This window comes from Sminthopsis crassicaudata, chromosome 4 (assembly GCF_048593235.1).
Source record: "Sminthopsis crassicaudata isolate SCR6 chromosome 4, ASM4859323v1, whole genome shotgun sequence".
Lineage (NCBI taxonomy): Eukaryota > Metazoa > Chordata > Mammalia > Dasyuromorphia > Dasyuridae > Sminthopsis > Sminthopsis crassicaudata.
The window spans coordinates 263,288,945-263,308,897 of record NC_133620.1 but is presented as its reverse complement, the minus strand read 5'-3'; the positions used below and the strand labels follow the sequence as shown (position 1 = coordinate 263,308,897).

Below are 19,953 nucleotides of genomic sequence, written 5' to 3'. Positions count from 1 at the left end.
GACCAAAAAACAACTGGACAAAGAAATGACAACGAACAAGAAGGCAGAATGTAAAATAGTAGTTAGAAGGACCTGAATCCTTGTTATTTTATACCTATGTTACATTGGACAAATCATTTAACATTTTGACATTCGGTTTCCCCATCTATAAAATGAGATGACTTCTAAAGTCTCTATGGGCTCAAATTCACTGGCAGAGAGAAAGGATAGCACAGTGGCTTGAATTTGGAGGACATTGGTTTGAATCCCAGCTCTGACATTTATTTGATGTCTGAGTTTGGGCTAGTCTGAGTTGGGTTCTAAAAATCCTTTCCAGGTTTAATATATCATCGTATCAAGTTACCACTGGAAAAGAGGCAGCTAACCAGAAGGAAGAGACGAGAAGAAACCATTAAAAGTTGATTGTGTGATGTCAGATTACATCTCTGTAATTTAACCAAACTACATATAAATATCCCATACCCTGAGATTATTTAGCACTACAATAAAAAATTTAAAAAGAAAAAAACAAAACAAAACAAAACAAGAACAAAAAAAACAAACAAACAGCTGCCTTAGAAGAGCTGCCTTTGCCTTAGAGTAGCAGACACAGTGGAAGAGGATTGGTATGGAGAAAGAGATAAAAAGACCATAAATTTAAAACTCCAAATGTTTAGAAGAAAAATTCCCTCTATTCCTCTGGGTGATAGCAATGGAAAGTTACTCAAGAGTGGTGCTGGAAACTGAGCTGAGGGAGTCTTCTAAGCTTCCTAACAGAGTTATCCAAAAGTGGACAGGGATGCCTTGGAGGGAGTAAATTCCCCATCCCTGAAGTCATCCAACAGAAGTTGCCTAGTTTCTTGTTGGAGTATTGTGGAGAGGAATTAGAGCTTTCAGTGCATCTTGGGGGTTGGACTAGATGTACAATTTGGTGCTTTCCAAGTCGGTAATTCAGGGATTGGACTTGCAAAGTGGATAAAGTGCCAGCCCTCAAGTCATGAAGACTCATCTTGTTGAGTTCAAATCTGGCCTCAGACTTTTACTAGCTTTTACTGTGACCCTAGGCAAGTTACTTCACCCTATTTGCCTCATTTTCCTCATCTGTAAAATGAGTGGGAGAAAGAAATGGCAAACCACTCCAGTACCTTTGCCAGCAGAAATACAACTATGAAGAGAAACAACTGAAAAATGACTAAACAAATCCATTTATAGACTTTCATCCAACTTGTTATTTAATAATCTATATTTCCTGACTGTGTGGACCCTGGGTAAATGAATTCATTTCTGAGTGCTCTAAGCAACTCTCTAAAAACTATAAATTGCAAAGAAAGTGCTGACCTTCCTTATCTGGGAGTTTCCTGACCTGAAAACACTAAATAGCAATGAAAGCACAAGTCTAGTGCCCATGCCCCCAAGCAACTGGATAATAAATCCAGTATATGGGATAAGTACATCATGTAAGCGCCACGATACAAGGAGAATTGATTATCTCTAAAGTCAAAGTATCTTGAGTTAAAAATCTGCCTCTGATGCTCCTAGGTAAATCCCTTAATTTCTTTCAGGTTGAATTTCTTCATCTATAAAATAAAGGTTTTTGACTAGATGGCCCCTGAGGTCTCTTTCAGTTCTCAGTCTACTAGGTTTTGAGTCAGAAGATGTAGGTTTGAGTTCTATTGTGATATTACTTGTGTGATCTTGGGGCACCTTAGTGTGCTCAACAGAAAATGAAGCATTTGGAATCTGTGACTATTGAAGTTCGTTTGAGTTCTGAATCTATGCTATGGCACTACAATGAATCAAGGAAGAAATTGTTAATCCCACTTTCTTCCTAGTAAGAGGAGCTGATTGTTTGGGAATACATCTTATGAGGTAGAGCCAAGATAGTGGGGAAAAAAAAAGCAGTAGCTTGCTTGAACTCTCCCCCAAGCCCCTCCAAACAATTTTTATATAATACTCAAAACAAATTCTGGAGTGGCAGAACCCACACATGGACAGAGTGAAATAATTTTTCAGTCCAAGACGACTTAAGAAGGTTAGTAGGAAAGATTTATTGCACTGGGGAGTACATCCCCTACTCTTCCTTTTCATATTCTTTTACTCCCCTTCCTTTCAATCTTTTCCCCTTTTTTAAAATTCAAATTAGACCTCAATTTTATCTGTGACAGAAGTTCTAAGCCTTCAACAAGCAGATAAGAAACTTTCATTTATTCTATTTTTAGAAATAACAATGCAGATTAAAAATATAAAAGAAGACAGATTTCCTCTAATCATCAGAACAAGATGCTAAAAGTCACTAATTACATCAAAATCACCCAGGGAAAGATAGTTGCCATACAGATATTAGGATAGATAATTAAATGCAGCTGAGTCAGAAAAAAGAAGGTTATAGAAAAGGTTAGAGAAAAAAGAGACCAGATCAAAGATTGACACCTATATGGAGAAGGTCTCTAGCAGAGTGTCCCAGAAACCTGTCCTTGTTTTTAATTTGTCTAACATTGCTTTCAGAGAGTTAGAGCAAAATATATGTTAAAAATCTGTAGATTCTATAAAGTTCAGAGAGAAAGGGAATACAGTGGGTGACAGAATCAAGGATCCCCAAAGACCTTAAAGATTACAAGGACAAAGGTTTTCATTTTTCATCTTAGTATCCTCAGGATTTAGGATGCTGTCTTGGTGGGTGCTTAATAAATGTTTGTTGGGGGTAAAAAAGAAATCATAACAAGTTAGGACAACATGCTGAATCTAATAAGCTGAAATTTAATTTGAAGTAAAAGTTAAGCCCTGTGTCTAAATTTAAGAAATTAATTGCACAAGGAAAAGTAGGAAGAAAAATGACTAGAGAGCATTTTAATGTGGGGGGAAAAAAAGACTTGGATTTGAGACTGCAAATTAAATAAATGTCAACAATGTGATGAAGCAGTAAAAATGATACATAAATACATTATTAGTCTCTCAGTGCTTTTGTCTCTTTCTTTATGTGCCTCTGTTTCTATTTTTGTCCATCTGTCTGTCTCTCTCTCATCTCTGTGTTTCTGTTTCTATCTTTGTCTCTGTTTTTCTGTTTCTATCTCTCGGTGCCTGTCTCTATCTCTAACAGTCTGTCTCTGTCTCTCTTTTTGTCTAGACTTGGATCGACATGAAGTGGGGAGAAAACTTAGTAGAACCAGATAACCAAGAAAGTTCCTTTCAGCCCTTCAATTCAAATTATATGAAACTTCCTCCATACAGACATGCAATTTCTTGTCTTAGGGGAGGAGGAAGATAGAGGGAAAAAGTAGGTAATAGCCTACTACACTCTAGGCACTGTACTAAGTACGTTATGAATTTTAGCTGTTCAATCCTTAAAGCAGGGATTCTTAACTTGTGTTGTGTGTTGAGGATTCCTTTGGCAATGTGATGAAGCCTGCAAATCCTTTCTCACACAGTGGGTTTTTTTTAAATTGAAGAAAATGCTAAATTTCAATTAGACGCCAATGAAAAATCTAGTAATTTCCCTCCCATTCATGTCCATTGATACTCTGAAATCTTTCCAAAGATCCCCTGACAAGGGAATTAAGAAGTTAAGAACCCCTGTCTTATGGCACATTCTTGTAATCCTTTCTACCAGAAAGGTTAAGGCTGGAAGAGCTCAGGAGTTCTGAATATCAGTGAGCTAAATCAGTCATGTGGCTACAGTATATCCAGCATTGATATGGGGAACCCCTGGAAGGGGTTACCTAGAGGAAGGTACAGCTGTAGGGTACAGTTGGTTATGGAGTCAGAAATATCTGAGTTCCATTACAGACTCAGAGACTTATTAAACTATGTGATCCCAGGAAAGTTATTCCACTTCTATCTACCTGTTTCTTCATCTTTGAAACAGAGATAATAACACTTGCCTCTTTTGGGGAGAACAAAATGAATTAATATTTGTATAACATTTTTCAAACCTTCAAGCACTACATAACTCCTAAGTATTTTTATTATCATTATAATTGCTTAAGGAGAGGCAAACCCAGCCCAGAGCAGAAATGTAGCAAGTCAAAGTTCCCATCTTAAAAATAGTAGGTTCGAGCCTGTTCTTTTAGACTAGAGGAGACAAAATAAATTTTAAAAATTTTTAAAAATGTATATTTAAATTAAAAAAAAATTTTTTTTAAAGAATCCTTTCTTAGTTCATCTCCTGGGATCATTAAGAGGTTAAGTGATTTGCAGAGGGTCAGGGATGGACTCTGAACTCAAGTCTTCCAGGTTTCTGAGATGTCTCTAGCCAATTCTTCTTGTTATTGAGTCATTTTTCAGTTGTATCTGATTCTTTGTGATCCCATTTGGGGCTTTCTTGGCAAAAATACTCCAGTGGTTTGCCATTTCCTTCTCCTGCCCATTTTACAGATGAGGAAACTGAGGCAAACAGAATTAAGTGACTTGCCTAGGATCACTTAGTAAGTATCTAAGGCCACAATTTGAACTCGTCTTCCTGACTCCAGACCAGGAGCTCTGTCTACTTTCCTACTTATGCGTACCTAGCCATTACTATGCTGCCTCTTTTGTATTCATAGAATGTTAATGTCCAAAATAAAGTCCAGCACGACAATAGTCCTGCTATACTTTAACCTTGGTTGGAACACTTTTAGAATAGTATATGCAGGTTTTAGATCCTAGATTTTGGAGAGGCCTTTGAAAAGCTCGGTTATATCTAGAAGAGGAGAATCAGGGTAGTGAGAAGCCAGAAGACCAAGCTATATGAGGAAAAAATGAAAGAATATATCCCAGATAAGAGAAAACTCAAGTAGAAAATAACACTTGCTACCAAATATTTGTAAAGTTATGACTGAAAAGACATAGTAGATTTGCTCTGCTTCATCCATAGGCTACAATCAACTAGTAAATAAATAAATAAACTAGAACCTTTAAGGTTTCTGGTCAAAACAGAAACAATTGCCGTTTACACTCACTCAGGGCCCAAACAATGACTGAGTACTGTGGGTAAGGTCATGACTAATGTCAAAAGAGGGACTTGAGCCCATCTGACTAGGAGATCAACCCCTCTATTAAGCCCAACTTTGTTTCCTCTTCAGTTCTTTAATGAAAATTTCTATGAGTTACCTACATAAAAGATGATATTGCTTCAAGTCACACAAGTTAATCAAAAGGAAGTATTCAAAGAAGAAATTATATTTTCATTTCTAGACTAGATAAGTTAGAGTTACCTCAAAAAATGCCAATTGGGTTAAACCAAAGATTTAAATCTTTTAAAGAATCAGATTACATTGAAGTCACAGAGTTATAATTAATCCGTGGATGACTTTACCCATCTGATTATATATTCTTGAAAATGAGTCAGATTTGAAGTTTGGAAAACCTGAGATTTTCCTTTTTAAACAATAAACTTTTTAACTGAGAAGAAAAACAAAAAGTTACCCATAACTTCGGTTAGGAATTAAAAGAAACAAAGAATCTTTTTTTTTTTTTTTTAATTACCTTATTTTGTGGAGAATGATAAAACAAAGCAAGAGAATGAGTATTCTCTTTTTTTTTTTCTTAATTGTTTTACAATTTATTTTTAAAAAGATCAGTGATTTTATAAGGTGGAGCCAATAAGCATTTATTATGCTCCTCTTAGATGCCAGGAATTGAGCTAAATTCTGGGGATACAAAGAAAGATCAAAAAAAAAAACAAAACAAAACAAAACCAAACTCAACCCAAAACCCATTCTTGATCTCAAGGAGCTCAGTCTAATGAAAAGTTCACAGTCTGATAATTATACTAATTAAAGAGAGTAGAGAGTTATAGCTGAAGGAACTCACTTACTTTGCTGCTTATGGTATTGAAGAAGGAAGATAATATTTCAACATAAACTACACAAGTCTTATTTTAAACAAATCTGATATATAAAAATTCAGGTTTTAATAATATAAAACAATAAATAGTAATAAGACAAGGGACTCATAGAAGGATCATTTGAAAGTTCTCTCAATGCACTTCAAATATTCAATTAGCTAAAATACCCAGAAAAATCTCAGAAACATATCTATTCTGTAAAGCAAAGTTTATTGTTACTGTACTAATGCATAGAACCCTATATTATTATTATTTTTTTTTTTTTTTGCTGAAGCTTTTGGGGTTAAGTAACTTGTCCAGGATCACACAGCCACGAAGTATTAAGTGTCTAAGGCTGGATTTGAACTCAGGTGCTCCTGACTTCAGGGCCAGCACTCTATTCCCTGCATCACTTTGCTGCCCCTGAACCCTACATTATTAAGTCATCTAGTCTGATTTCTTTCATTTAGAGATGAGGAAACTGAGATCCAGAAAAATATGGCAGTTTGCCCTGGAAATTCTACTGCTTTGCAGGACTTACAAAAAAAATTTTTTTCTTAAATAAAGTATGGAATTTTCTTTAGCTCACAATTGATTTTCATGCTTTTTGCTGAAGCCAAGAACAGAGTGAAATCATTTAGTTGTTGGGTATTTTTTTTTTACTGTTGTTAGGATTGGGGGGGGGGTTGGTTTTTTAATTTTATTCTCAAACCATTTCTAGTTGGACTGTGGCTCCAAATATATGATTTTCCAACATCAATTTAGGGGAGATAAATCCTGGTGATAGATAAATCCTGGTATTGCTCCACCTATGTAGGGCCTAGCATTCTGGTGGATAGTATTCACATAGAGAAAGAGGTGAGGAGAAATATGGAAAGAAAAAGGGACTGAAAAAGTCTCCGATTTTGTTTAGGTAGAACCTGTTCAGACAAAAACAGCCCACCTTCTATTTTCTCCCTGTTATTTACCTTCTTAACTACTTTGTCCTACCCTCAAAAACAAGGGACCCTAAAGGGAATTTGGGGCAGATAGAGAGCTTCCAAGAGCTTCTCTACCAATACATCTTCCCTAACCCAACATGCACATTGTGCAAGTTAAAAAGCCTTTGACTGCAGATATAATCATGAAAGAATTCAGAGAGGTGAATGGAATCACAAAATCATAACAATGCTTCTAACTACTAAAGCTCTTCGTGGTTTATCCTATGCTTTCCTCACAGCCACTCTGTGAGATAGGCAGTGCATCCTCATTGTCCCTTTACAAATGGGCACATCGAGGCAAACAAAGCCAAGTACTTTGGCCAGTACCTTATAACTGTTCTAAGTATTGGCTCTGTGATTCAAAAAGATCTGGACTTGGAATTAAAAAATACACATTAGAATCCCCATTTGCTAGGTATATGGTGGTGAGACTATTTTTTTCATCTATGGAATGGGGACAATATTTTACTAACTACCTCAGAGAATTTCTGTGAGAAAAGCTTTGCAAAGGGCTTTATAGATAAGACTAGCTATTAGTCTGGGAATTTGTTTTTCACATATGATTTTTTGGGAATTTTAAACCTAATTTCATCATAAGGTACTCCCAGTAAGAAAATTCCCTCTCCAGATGGATCAGTATTTTCTCTACAATTTATGATCTTAGTAAGTTGTCTGGATTACTAATAAGCTAAGTGCTTTGCCGTATGGACACTTGGAAATAAGACAAATTCAGATCTGTCCTAACTTTGAGGCTGGCTAGCTCTCCATTTCACCACATTGTCTCTTCAGTCATTATTTTTTCTTATTATTTGACTCAAGGGGGCCTCCTTGGAATTTTCCATCTCCTTCAGTATTAAAAAAAGAGAGAGAAAAATAAAAACCTTCATCCCCAGCCACCTGCTTTAAATAGAAATGCTAATGTTGACATTGGGCAGCTATTCTCTCTCTTCCCACTCCCAGGGGAGTGATGGGCAAAGAATGTGGAGCTATCACCGGTTTCGTCATCAGGATGTAAAGTTGTCTTTGCCTTTGCCTCTAAGTCACAAACCATTTATTGAATATTCTGGAGTATGGTTTTCACGTAGGGAGTTAATTAGGTCTCATTTTTCTTACTGGCGTTTCTTACTCAAGAAGGGCTAATTTTAGGCAAATCTATTTTAAAACTTTCTCTTACCATTTTGGCAACATTCCCTTCAGATGTGGAATATGAGTGCCAAAATTATGACTAGGACAGATCCAGTGTTGTAGATGGCTTCTGGGGTCCCTCCTATTTCTGAATCAGTTTTCTGGGGGTGAGACAGATGGGGCAGATTCTAAGTGATGGAAATCTCTCCACCAATGTAGTCAATAAATTAATAGATAAGCCCTTTGGAGTAGACCCAAACCTAATGAGGTTACATAGTTCAAGTAGGATGATAATAATAATTTTTTTTGAATTTTTTTTCCACAGTATATATGCATGAGTAATTTTTTTTATAATAGATAATAATAATTATAATAAGATCCCAATCCAAGCCTGGTTCTCTGATATCTACATATAGGTAGTATAAGCCTTCTTGCCCCTGTTTTGCAGATTTTTCAGGTTTCAGTTTGGATTCTCTGGAGACACTGAGTTCAAACTTAGCCAATCATGTTACAAAAAACCTTCTCGGACCTTGGAATGCTGTGAGTTAATGGTTCTCCGTTTCTCTGTGGTTGGGGTTTAATTTGAAAACTGGCTAGTGGTTAGGAACAAAATGTTTCAGGCTGTTGGTTTATGAATGTGTCCTCCCTGCTTTGTCACTGGCTATGACAACCTTTCTGCTTAAAGCAGGTGGCCAAGGGTATAGATGGAGTTTTGGGGAATCTGGGGATTTTTTTTTAACCTCTGCTGAAAAAGACAAGGAAAAGGAAAGGGGGTTAAGAGCTGAGAAAGAAGGGGAAAGACACAGGCAGAAACGAAAATAGAAACACAGAGAGAAACAGAGGATGGAGAAAGAGAGGGAGAGGAAGAAAAAGATTGGGAAAGATGCAGAAAAGTAGGAGGAGAAAAAAGAAAAAGAGAGAGAAAAAAGACAAGAAAAGAAGAGTTGAGAGGGAGGGAAAGGGAAAAAGAAGGGGTGAGGTAAAAGGAGTGAGAGAGGCAGAGAGGAGAGAGAAAAAGGCAAACAGAAAGACAAGAGAGAAGGAGAAAGAGACAGGGAGAGGGAGCGAGAACAAGAGATACACAGAAGCAGTAAGAGACAGGCAGGAAGACATAAAGAGAAGCAAACAAAAAGAGAGATACAGAGACAGAGACAGGCAGAAAGATAGAAAGAGGGAGAGAGGGAAGGAGGGAAAAAAGAGAGAAAAAGAATAAAGGAGAGGGGGGAGAGGGAGAAGGAGAGAGAAAGGGAGGAGTAGAAAGGTGGTGGTGGTTGTTTGTTTGTTTTTTCCCCAGTTTTTCCACCTTGGAGAATGAAATTTGATCAGGGTTTCAAAGTTACTCCACCAAGTACCACCCCTCTGAAAGTATACAATAATCTGCCTAATTGAAGGCCTGTTTGTAATTTGGTTAAGAGAAAAACCAAACATCAGAGATTTGCTGCTTAAGGTTGCAACATGAAGCAATTGCATTTGAACTTTGTACATTCAAAAGTATTTTAAAGAGACTAGAACTGGAAAGCAAAATAGACACATTAAATTGGCCTAGGGAATATGAAGCATTTTGTACAAAATAGGCTTGGAAGTAAGGGAACTGAGGCTTTGTGGGAGCTCCCTGGAGCTCAGCAGTGGGGAGCTAGAATTCCAAAAGACCTTGGGAAGTTGGACACTAGGTCAGAAGCAACTAGGCTCCTTCAGAGCTGGGAGTTCAGAGGTCATCTTATCCAGTCCCCATATTTTGCAGATGAGAAACCTGAGGCTACGAGAGTGTAAATGACTTGCTTTATAAGATCACACAGGTAGTAATTAACAGAGCCAAACCTAGGAATTAAGTCCTTCACTCCAAACCCAGCACTCTTTTTCACTGAACATTATTGGATTTAATGGAAATACATTCGGCATAGTTACCTGGGGGAGAAAAATAAATTATTAAAAAAAAAAAAAAAACCCAAAACTCCAACCTCCTTTTTCAGGACATATGCACATTGAGGCCTGGGTTTACATCATTCACTGTATTGGTACCTCCAAAACCTAGCATGGTGCTAGGAACATAGGAGGTACTTAACAGATTCTTATATATTGATAGATATGCTTGTGAATTCAAGGCTACAAATTTAACCTCAGTGCCTAAAAATGTTAAAGGCAGCTAGATGATCCCGTGAATAGAATGCCAGATACGGAGAAAGGAAGACTCATTTCATGAGTTCAAATCTGCCCTTAGACACTTACTAGTTGTGTGACCCTGGGCTGACAAGTCATTTACCCCTTTTTGCCTCAGTTCCCTCCTCTGTAAATGAGCTGAAGAAGGAAATGGCAAGTTATTCCAGTATCTGCCGGGAAAACCCCAAATGGGATCACACGAATGAAACAAGCCAAATACAAAAGATAAAGATGTACTATTTGCAAGAAAGTAACCCTGATATCTAAATAGATGGGTACCATCTAAGATCCTGTTGGCAGTAATTCTTCCTTTAAACCCTGCCCTGGTAAAACACACTAATTTATTGGATCTAGTTTGAATTTCAAGAGAAATATCTAGCTTGTGAAAAGATTAGAAAATAAAATTCATATGGACAAGTTAACAGTTGAGATGGAAGTAATTCCCCCATGTTTGGAATTTTTTCCAAGAAAATAGTGGAACATGATAATCTCAAAGCTCAAGGGGAAAAAGATTTTGGGAAGTAAATACATATGGCATCTAGGTGAACATCTTCCTGAGTTCAAATCTGGCTTCAGACATTTAAGAGTTGTGTGACCCTAGACAAGTCACTTAACTCTGTTTGCCTTAGTTCTTCATTTATAAAATGATCTGGAAAAGTATCTTTGTCAAGAAAATCTCAAATGGCATCCCAAAGATGGAGACTTAACTAAAACAATTGAAGAACAAAGAATACATATACTTATAAAACATAAAAATCCCTCAGGGCTGTGATACTTGTCACATCTTGCTAATTGGTGCCTGGTCTTGTTGATAGGTCTAATGCAACAGCCAACCTAAACATGTTTGAGGGATGTTATCATCTCTCTGCTTTAGAGGTCACATTTCTTACTTGGACTCACTGCCCTGATAAACTAAAGAGCATTTAACTCTTGTTTAGAATTTCAGCACCTTCTTTATAAATGGCAAATTGTTTCGAAAACTCAAATTTTATTTTGGAAGGAAATTTTAAAATCTTGCAAATCTGTGTATTTGAGAAAATTTTCAAGTTTTATATATTCGTGTTGGAATGTGAATTCAAATGTTTGGGCGTTTTTTATTTTGAAGGTAAATCTTACATTTGATCCCTCTTATATTGTATGTGTTTCATTTTTTAAATCTCTTTGTCTCTATTTTCTTCTCTCTGCAATTTGGGACAATAAATTGGCCCTGGTTACAGGTTAGGCCCTGGGTTCTTGAGCCAGATATATGAAGGCAGGGACTATCTAATTTCTCCCAGCATTCAGCCCTACAATCTGCATACAACAGTTGCTTAATACGAATTTGTTGAACTGAATTGTGTTGAGTTGCGAATAAATGAAACATCACAACTGCTATCATAATCACCCAGCTAACTATATATAAAAAGGCAAGGTGCAAATCTCACAAATATAGGTATTTGCTAGGAGAAAACTGAGCTGAGGCTTTATGGAATAGACTTCAACTATATGATATTGTCACATAAAAAGAGGTGATCTCTTATTTTCCGTTGCTTCTAATGCATCAATAAGAAGACATTACATTGTCTTAAAAATGACAGCAGAAAATGAGCAGCTAGATGGTGTGGTGAGTAGAACACTGGCCCTGCAGTCAGGAAAACCTGAGTTAAAATCTGGCCTCAGACATTTATTAGCTGTGTGATCTTGAACAAGTCACTGAACCCCAATTTCCTCACCAAAAAAAAAAAAAAAATGAAAGCAGAAAAGATTTAGATTATATATGAAGGTTAAAGAAGGGCAGCCTAGTATAGAAGAGTGGTTAGAGAGCTGGTTCAAGTTCCATCTCTGATAAATGCTAGCTGGGAAAGTTCCTATGAATTCTTTCACAATCTTAATCCCATTAAAATGTAATTGGATTACATTTTCGGAGTTAGGACCTGAGTTCAAATCAGATCTCAGACACTTAACACATTAGCTATGTGGCACCGTGGGTAAGTCGCTTAACCCCAACTGCCTAGCCAAAAAAAAAGTAATTGGTAGCATTTAACAAAATAAAAATATAATGCAACATAGATAATGTTAATTTGTGTTTTTCTAAGCCCAGAAGGCTATGTTTCTATTTGAATTTGATACCACTCCCTAATCTATTGAAATCACAAGTTTAGTATGTAAAGGGAAGCAGATAACTTTATTGTGACTATGATAGCATTATTATTGACCTCTAAAGTTCCTTCTGGGCCACTTAAGTATCACAGTGGCCTAGAGTCAGGAAAATTTATCTTCCTGAATTCCAAATCTGATCTCAGATACTTAGTAGCTGTGTGTCCCTGAGCAAGTCATTTAACCCTGTTTGTCTCAGTTTCTTCATCTGTAAAATGAGCTGGAGAAGAAAATGGCAAGCTTTTCTGGTGTCTTTGCCAAGAAAACCCCAAATGGGATCACAAAGTATGACTGAAAAACAAATGAACATCAACAAAAAAGTTTCTTCTGCATTTAAATCTATGATCTTACGGTCCAGTAATAATTTAAATTTCTATTGTATAGTCTGATAATCACTATCTCTACTTTATTGTTAAAGAAATGAAGAGGAAGATAAACTAAAATGCATTATGGAGGATCATAGTTCTTAAAGCTGGATGGAACTTCAAAGACCATCCAGTTTAACCACTGCATTTTACAGATGAAGAAACTGAAGTCCTTAGTAGATGACTTGCCTAAGGTCATACAGGTATTGAGTGCCAAAGGAGAATTTAAACTCAGATCCTTGAACTCCAGAGCTAGTGTACTTTGTATTCTAGAACACAAAATCTTCTTCCTTCAATAAAGGCTAATAATCTTCTCTTCTCCTCAGGCTAGTAGTCTAACCACTATAACATCTGGTAAATTCTTAAGAATTTAAAATTCAAAACTCAGTAAACTATTTACATTTTTGTTTTTCTTCCCAGGTTATTTTTACCTTCTAAATCCAATTCTCCCTGTGCAAAAAGAGAACTGTTCAGTTCTGCACACATATATTTTATCTAGGATATACTATAACATAATTAACATGCATAAGACTGCTTGCCATCTAGGGGAGGGGGTGGAGGGAGGGAAGGAAAAAATCGAAACAGAAGTAAGTGCAAGGGATAATGTAAAAAATTACCCAGGCATATGTTCTGTCAATAAAGTTATAATAAAAAAAATAAAAATAAATGCAAAACTCAGTAGTTTTAAATTCATAAAATAAAATGCATACAATTACAAAAGAAAATAATTATGTTGAAATATTATTGTTGCTGTTCAGTTGTTTTAGTCATGTTCTGCTCTTTGTGATCCCATTTGGGATTTTCTTGGCAAAGATACTAGAGTGGTTTGCCATTTCCTTCACCAACTCATTTTACAGATGAGGAAACTGAGGCAAACAAGGTAAAATGACTTGCCTAGAGTCATACAGCTAGTATCTAAAGCCATATCTGAACTCATGTTTTCCTGACTCTACACCCAGATTCTATGCTCCTGGCTGCCCTATGTTGAAATATAGCTATCAAAATTTTTTTGAAAGGTTAATGGCCCTCAGGTTAAGAACCCTCTTTCTAGATTAAGCCTTATCAGCCACTAGATCAACTATATGACTTCTGATGTTTTCTTCCATGACATTCTATGTCATTAGAATCTCATTCTTGGTCCTCCTGGACGGACTTGTTCCCATTAAAACGATATTGAGTCCAAAACAAGGCAGCAAGATAAATGTAACAGATGAACGTTTCATCTATAATTCTCATGTCCTGTTCCACTTTATGTACCTTTTCATGTTGTCCATTAAGTTCATAACCAAAAAAAGAAAAGAAAAAGCTTCCAAGTCAATTAGTAAAATAATATATGTTTCTACTGTGAAGTAATATAAATGATTCTAAATACCAATGTCAAAGATTCGGATTAGAATCTTCTTCCTTTTAAATGTGAACTCGAGACGGTCAGATTATCATAACCACTCTGAGCCTCAGTTTCTTGGTCTCTAGTAAGTAACCCTTTTCTAACTGCTGTACAGGGCTGTTGTGAGGAAAGAAAGCTCCTTACAAATTGTGAAATCCTCTAGGAATGTGGCTAAACTGAAAACTCACAGGAGGAAACCTCTCTCTCACAATCCCCCCAAAAATGACTTGATCCTTATTTGAGGCTAAATCAAGAGTTAAAAAGATGATTCTTCTAAAGTAAGAAGGTCAAAATCACTCCATAATTTTAAGAATACATAACGTGCTGTATATTATGTGTAAAAATTCCAGAGACATGAGGTCTCCTTTGGACACTAACTTAATGTATATATACACACATATTATGGATAGTAGAAGACTAAACTTATCTATCTACGTATATAGATATGCGTATATGCATGTGTCTATATATAATATATATATATTTGTATGTATAAATATATATATAGATTTATGTATATGCATGTGTCTATATATAATATATGTGTATGTATAAATCAGGAAGACTCATGTTCATGAATTCTCAGACATTAGTGGCTATGTGACCCTGGGTAAGTCCCTTAACCCTGTTTACCTCAGTTTCCTTATTTATCAAATGAGAAGGAAATAGCAAATCAATCCAGTATCTCTGCCAAGAAAATCCCAAATGGGATCACAAAGAGTCAAATGTGGCTAATCAACAAAACAACAGCGAATTTCTTCAGGGAGCTTAGCACAATGACTTATACATGGTAGGCACTCTATAGATATTTATCTGTAGTTAGTTGGACATTACTGAAACAACTGAACAACAACAAAAAACACTTATTTACAGTCTGCACTTAGTAGTTAATTAATAATCATTTAATGAATGGAACTGAATTGATTTGTGTAAATGATAATTACTCCACTAACTATATAAAAAAGATAAATGCAAATCCCATAAATATAGAGATTTTATTGTACTTGTTTGGAGAAAACTGAGCTGAGGATTTATTGATTAAATTTCAACTCTATGAGATTGTCACATGAAAACAATCTCTTGTTCTCCTTTTTTTTCCCTAAAGCATCAATAAGAAGACATGGTCTTCAATGACAGTGGAAGAGATTGAAGTTGGATGTGATGGTAAGAGTGGCTTTATAGCAAAAATAATATATCTATAATTCATGTTCTGGAGAAGGAGAGAACAAACTACTCCAGTATCTTTGCCAAAAAAAATTCCAAATGGGGTCATGAAAAAGTTGGACACAAGTGAAATGACTGGAAAACAAATAGACACATACACATGTTATGTGTATGCATAACCATACATAATATATATACACTAAATGTGTTTTATATATACTATATGCATATTGTTCCTTCCATAAATGTACCATTGTATAGTGCTTTCTCCCTCACCCTGCGTCATCTTACCTCCACATGAAGAAAGCATCAATAATAACTGATATTTGCATGAAGCTGCTAGTTTACAAACACTTCATTGACACAACCACTTATTAGAAAAGTAATGTGGATAAAGAACTAACTTAAGAGTCAGGAGCACGGGATTTCAAATGCTGCTTTGGTTGCACCTTAGCTCTTAAGTATATCCTTAGGTAAATCACTTAATTTCTGTCTAAGGCTATAACTCACAGAAGTGCCCTTAACTCACTGGGAAATGCCTGTACCAGGAAAAAGGCAGATGAGTAAGAACAGAAAATAATCCTTTTAGGAATACACTACTGGGGAATAGCGTTACTGTGTCCATTTTGCAGATGAGGAAAATGGAGGCTCAGAGTGATTGAAGTCACAAAGTAACTTCCCCAGGATCACACAGGTAGTGTTCAGGATGAGATTTAAACCCCAGGTCTCTAATGGATAATAAGTATAATGGTCTTTTTACTATGCTATACAACTGTGACATTCACTAGTCAGTCTATATGCCAGGAGAGTACCTAAGTGGCTCAATGGATAGAATTCTGGGTCTAGAGTCAGGAAGTCCTCACCTTCCTGAATTCAAATCTGGCCTCAGACACTTAGAGCTGTGTGAGCTTGGGCAAGTCACTTATCCATTTGCCTCAGTTTCCATATCTGGAAAATGAGCTGGAGAAGGAAGTGGCAAAAACAGTATTGCTGCTAAGAAAACCCCAAATGGGGTCAAAGAGAATCAGACATGACTGAAAAATGAATTAACAACAAAAAACAATTCAGATACTCTGCCAAGAGCTGGAAGTAGAAAAAGAAGCAAATAATAGTCCCTGCCTTCAAGGAGCTTATAATCTACTGGAGCAGACAATAAGTATATAAATACATACAAACAAGCTCCATACAGTATAAATAAGAAATGATTAAAAGAGGGAAGGCACAAACACAATATTTATCTCCCTAACAAATTATCAGCAGGCACAATCCTAATTGACCGTGTTATGGAAAGGAAATGGTGTTCTTTGCCTTCAGCCAAAGATTAATTTGGGAATCCGACTGACCACAACCATAGGGTGAGTCGGGTATTTTCTCCTCCTCCACTATCTAAGGTCAGTTAAAGTATCCAAGATAAAAGGCTAAGCTGAGACCTTTCCAGTTTTCTGTCAATTCTTACCCAGCTAGTGGGCCAGATAAGAAAATCAAGCTCTAAAGACCCGTCCATTCAAAGGACTGAGAGGAACTCAGTTTCAAGTGGATTCTTAGACACCAGCTTCCTAGAATATGGACTTAGTACGTACCTGTGGCAGTTTCATATCGTTGATGTCCCAATTTACTGTTTCTCTATTCCGAGAAACTAAGTCCTCAGGCTCCGTAGTCATGTCCCCCACAACTTTCAGGCTGCTCAGATCTTTTCTGAAATATTGTAATGATTTCTCTGCCGGAGATTTCAGATGAGGGATAGTTCTCTCTACTTTCAAGCAATTTGGACCAGGAGGCTGTTTCCTGACACTGAAGAGAAAAAGAAAAAAAAAAAAGATAGTGAGTCTAACCATTAAAGATTAAAATCAGTGTTTATCTGCCAGAAAAACTTGTTCCATCAAAAGTTTTGAAAGCTCTAACATAGTCATGGCCAAAGCAATGGAAAATACTTAATGACCAAAAGTAATCTCACAGGGAGAGTCCTAGAGAGAGAGAGGAACTCAGAGGGAACCACGGATGCTTGCTACTGCTTGCTATAAGAAAGATCTTTTACTCTGTAGGATGTTTGCTAGGTTATACTGTTTTATAAAGAAGAATATAAGCTCTTTGAAAGCAAGCTCTGGTTTGGTTTTTAATTGTTGTTTTTGTATTCTCAATACTTAACACTCTACCTTCCACACAGAAGGTGCTTAATAAATACTAGTTGAATGTGCTAAGTAGCTGGGTAGTGGTGTGGATAGAATACTGACTTAGTATCGGGAAGAACCCGAGTTCAAATTTAACCTTGGATATTTACTAATTGTATTATCCAGGATAAGCCACTTAACTTCGACCTCAATTTCCTCAGGTATAAAATGGGGGTAATAAGATCACCTAATTCCAGTAGCTGCCCCAAATAGAGCCATAAGAGTCAGATGTGGCTGAAATGATTAAACAACAAATCTTGGATAGTTGTACAATTACTCTCGCACAGTGCTTGGCATTTAGAAGGTGTTATATAAATGCTTATTCCCTCGCTTCCTCTCAGGCCCGTGTGTAGGGTGAAATAACCAAACTAAGTCATCAAGAAATACATATTTTTCTCTCTCTCTTTCCTTATCATTTTCTCAAAAATCAAAGAAGTTACTAAAAGATATACAGACGGTCCCTGTAGCTGACTTCTAATCTGATTTCGGATGAATTTTTAAAAAGACATTTGAAAGTTTTACACTGAAAGTAATCAAAGATTTTTGAAAATAAAGTATATTGATTATTATAGTGCAGCATGGCAAATGTTTAACCTACATAGGACTGCTTGCTTGACTGAAAAATGACTTAAGAACAAAAAACATTCCAAGTACTCTTCCAAGAACTGGAAATAGAAAAAAGAAGGGAATAATAATGCCTTCAAGGAGCTTATAATCTACCCGAGAGGACAACAAAGACACAAATATATACAAACAAGCTGCATATAGTGTAAATAAGAAATAATTAAAAGAGAGAAGGCACAAACACAATATTTATCTCCCTAACAAAGGGGGAAAGGGAAGAGGAGAGGAAGAAAAATTTGGAACACAAGGTTTTGCAAAGATGAATATTGAAAACTATCTTTGCATGGATCTGGAAAAATAAAATGCTATTTTTACAAAGGAGAAAAAAGAAAATTAAATATACTGGCTGGTAAGGCATAAAGTCTGATTATGCACAGGATCATCAAGATTCATCAAGAGGCAGAAGGGGCCTTAGAAGCCAGCTAGATCCGCATTTGACAGTATTAAGGCATACAGGTACACAAAAGGTAGAGCCAGCAGCAGATCTTATGTCCCCTGAAACTATCCAGAATTATTATTCTACCAGACTGACTTCTAATTCCTTCAGCTCTGAAATGAGAGGGTTCAGGTAGAGGAATTTAAGTTAAATAATCATGAATTCAGCAAAGCAGTTCAAAAACCACTGGATTTGGAAAGAAGGAAAAGCAATTATTAAGCACTTAATGTGTGTAAAAATTAAACATGTAAAGCACTGCCATTTACTAATTAAAGATACATCTATGACTTGGAATCCAAGTTTGAATACCTATTTGATATACGTAAAAAAAAGACTGCTTATTTTAACAAACAAATGAAGACTCATGGGCAGTTAGACAACATGGAAAACCTATTTAAAACAAACAAATTACTCTAGTTAGGGCAGAAATAATGTCCTGGAAAAATAGATGGATTGTATTCTGTCTTTCACATTACCGCCCCAAATGGTAGCCACCTCCCTGCTATTGCTTTAGAAAACCATCATTACCTTTTGAAAAGAAACCGGTCGTTGTGGGAAAAGATGCGTACTAAGAAACAATTTGAATATAGAGAAAGTGACATAAATAGCAATTACAGAAGGCATATCGCCAATGTAGTAGCCCCTTTGATAAACTCACCCTTCCAACACCAATACATCTGCAACTGATGAGACCAGCCTAAACTGTGAAGAGCAACAGTTGGTAAACAGTATTGAGCTGACTAAAACTTTTGCTTGAAGAATAAAAACCATTTATGTTAATTTAGAAATTTGGTACCAGAACAGCACAAACATGGATGTTTTAAGGAGGAAGAAGAAGGAATACAACATCTTATTCTGAAAAGTCATATGCTCTTTTTATCATAGAGGAAACAGCTTTAATTCTAAAACTTCCCAATAAGCGTCTCTCTGAAATTAAGGAAAAGTACAATAAAGAAAAACATATTAAATTATAGCATAGGAGAGAAAATAAAACGTGAGCTACCTCGTAATGCACAGCAATTCCAGGAATTACAATTCCTGTATTCTCAAAAATTTTATTTTGTATTATCTGGATTGTAAAAGTATACTCAATTTTTTAAAAAATCACTTCTGCAGAATAATCTAAAATAAAATATCACACATAGTGGCTAACTGAGTTCCTTATATTGTTTTCCTCTGAATTTCTGACTGGTCTGGACTACCTTACCTTTTCGACTCCTTTGGTGAATGTAGACAATAGTGTGTTATCAGTCCAAAAAATTCATTTCTAGTTCAGGTCACAGCAAGCTTTGGCTACTTTCTAAGTAGTGGCTGTACTCTATTCCAGGTCAGGGTACAGTATGCTAATGAGATCTGGCACCTAGCCAATCAAAATCCAGATGCTCTGAGGCAAGCATAGGTAAGGAAAAATGGTGAGCTAATGTATGAACCGCCAAGTCTTTTCTGGAATGTCAGCAATATGAGGAATATTGTACTATGTCACCCAATAATTGCCTGATTCTGATTGAGAGCATGTTCCAATGAAAGTAAAGGTATGAAGGAGTCTTATCTGGCCAGATTGATAAATGTTTCTGAAATTTAATAGATATACTTAGCAGAGTGATCAGAACAGTCTAGTTTTCATATTATTCT

General features: G+C 36.2%; 1 protein-coding gene across 1 annotated transcript in view; it reads right to left on the bottom strand.

Annotated features, from left to right (window-relative positions):
• Positions 1-19,648, bottom strand: part of GCM1 (glial cells missing transcription factor 1) — a 35,476-nt gene extending 15,828 nt beyond the window's left edge. The window contains exons 1-2 of the mRNA XM_074310644.1: positions 19,529-19,648; positions 16,674-16,884 (exon numbers count right to left, since the gene is read on the bottom strand). Coding sequence (XP_074166745.1) covers positions 16,674-16,754 — 81 coding nt within the window. The 5' untranslated portion in view covers positions 16,755-16,884; positions 19,529-19,648. The remainder of the gene's footprint in view (positions 1-16,673; positions 16,885-19,528) is intronic.
• Between the last annotated feature and the right edge of the window lie 305 nt (positions 19,649-19,953).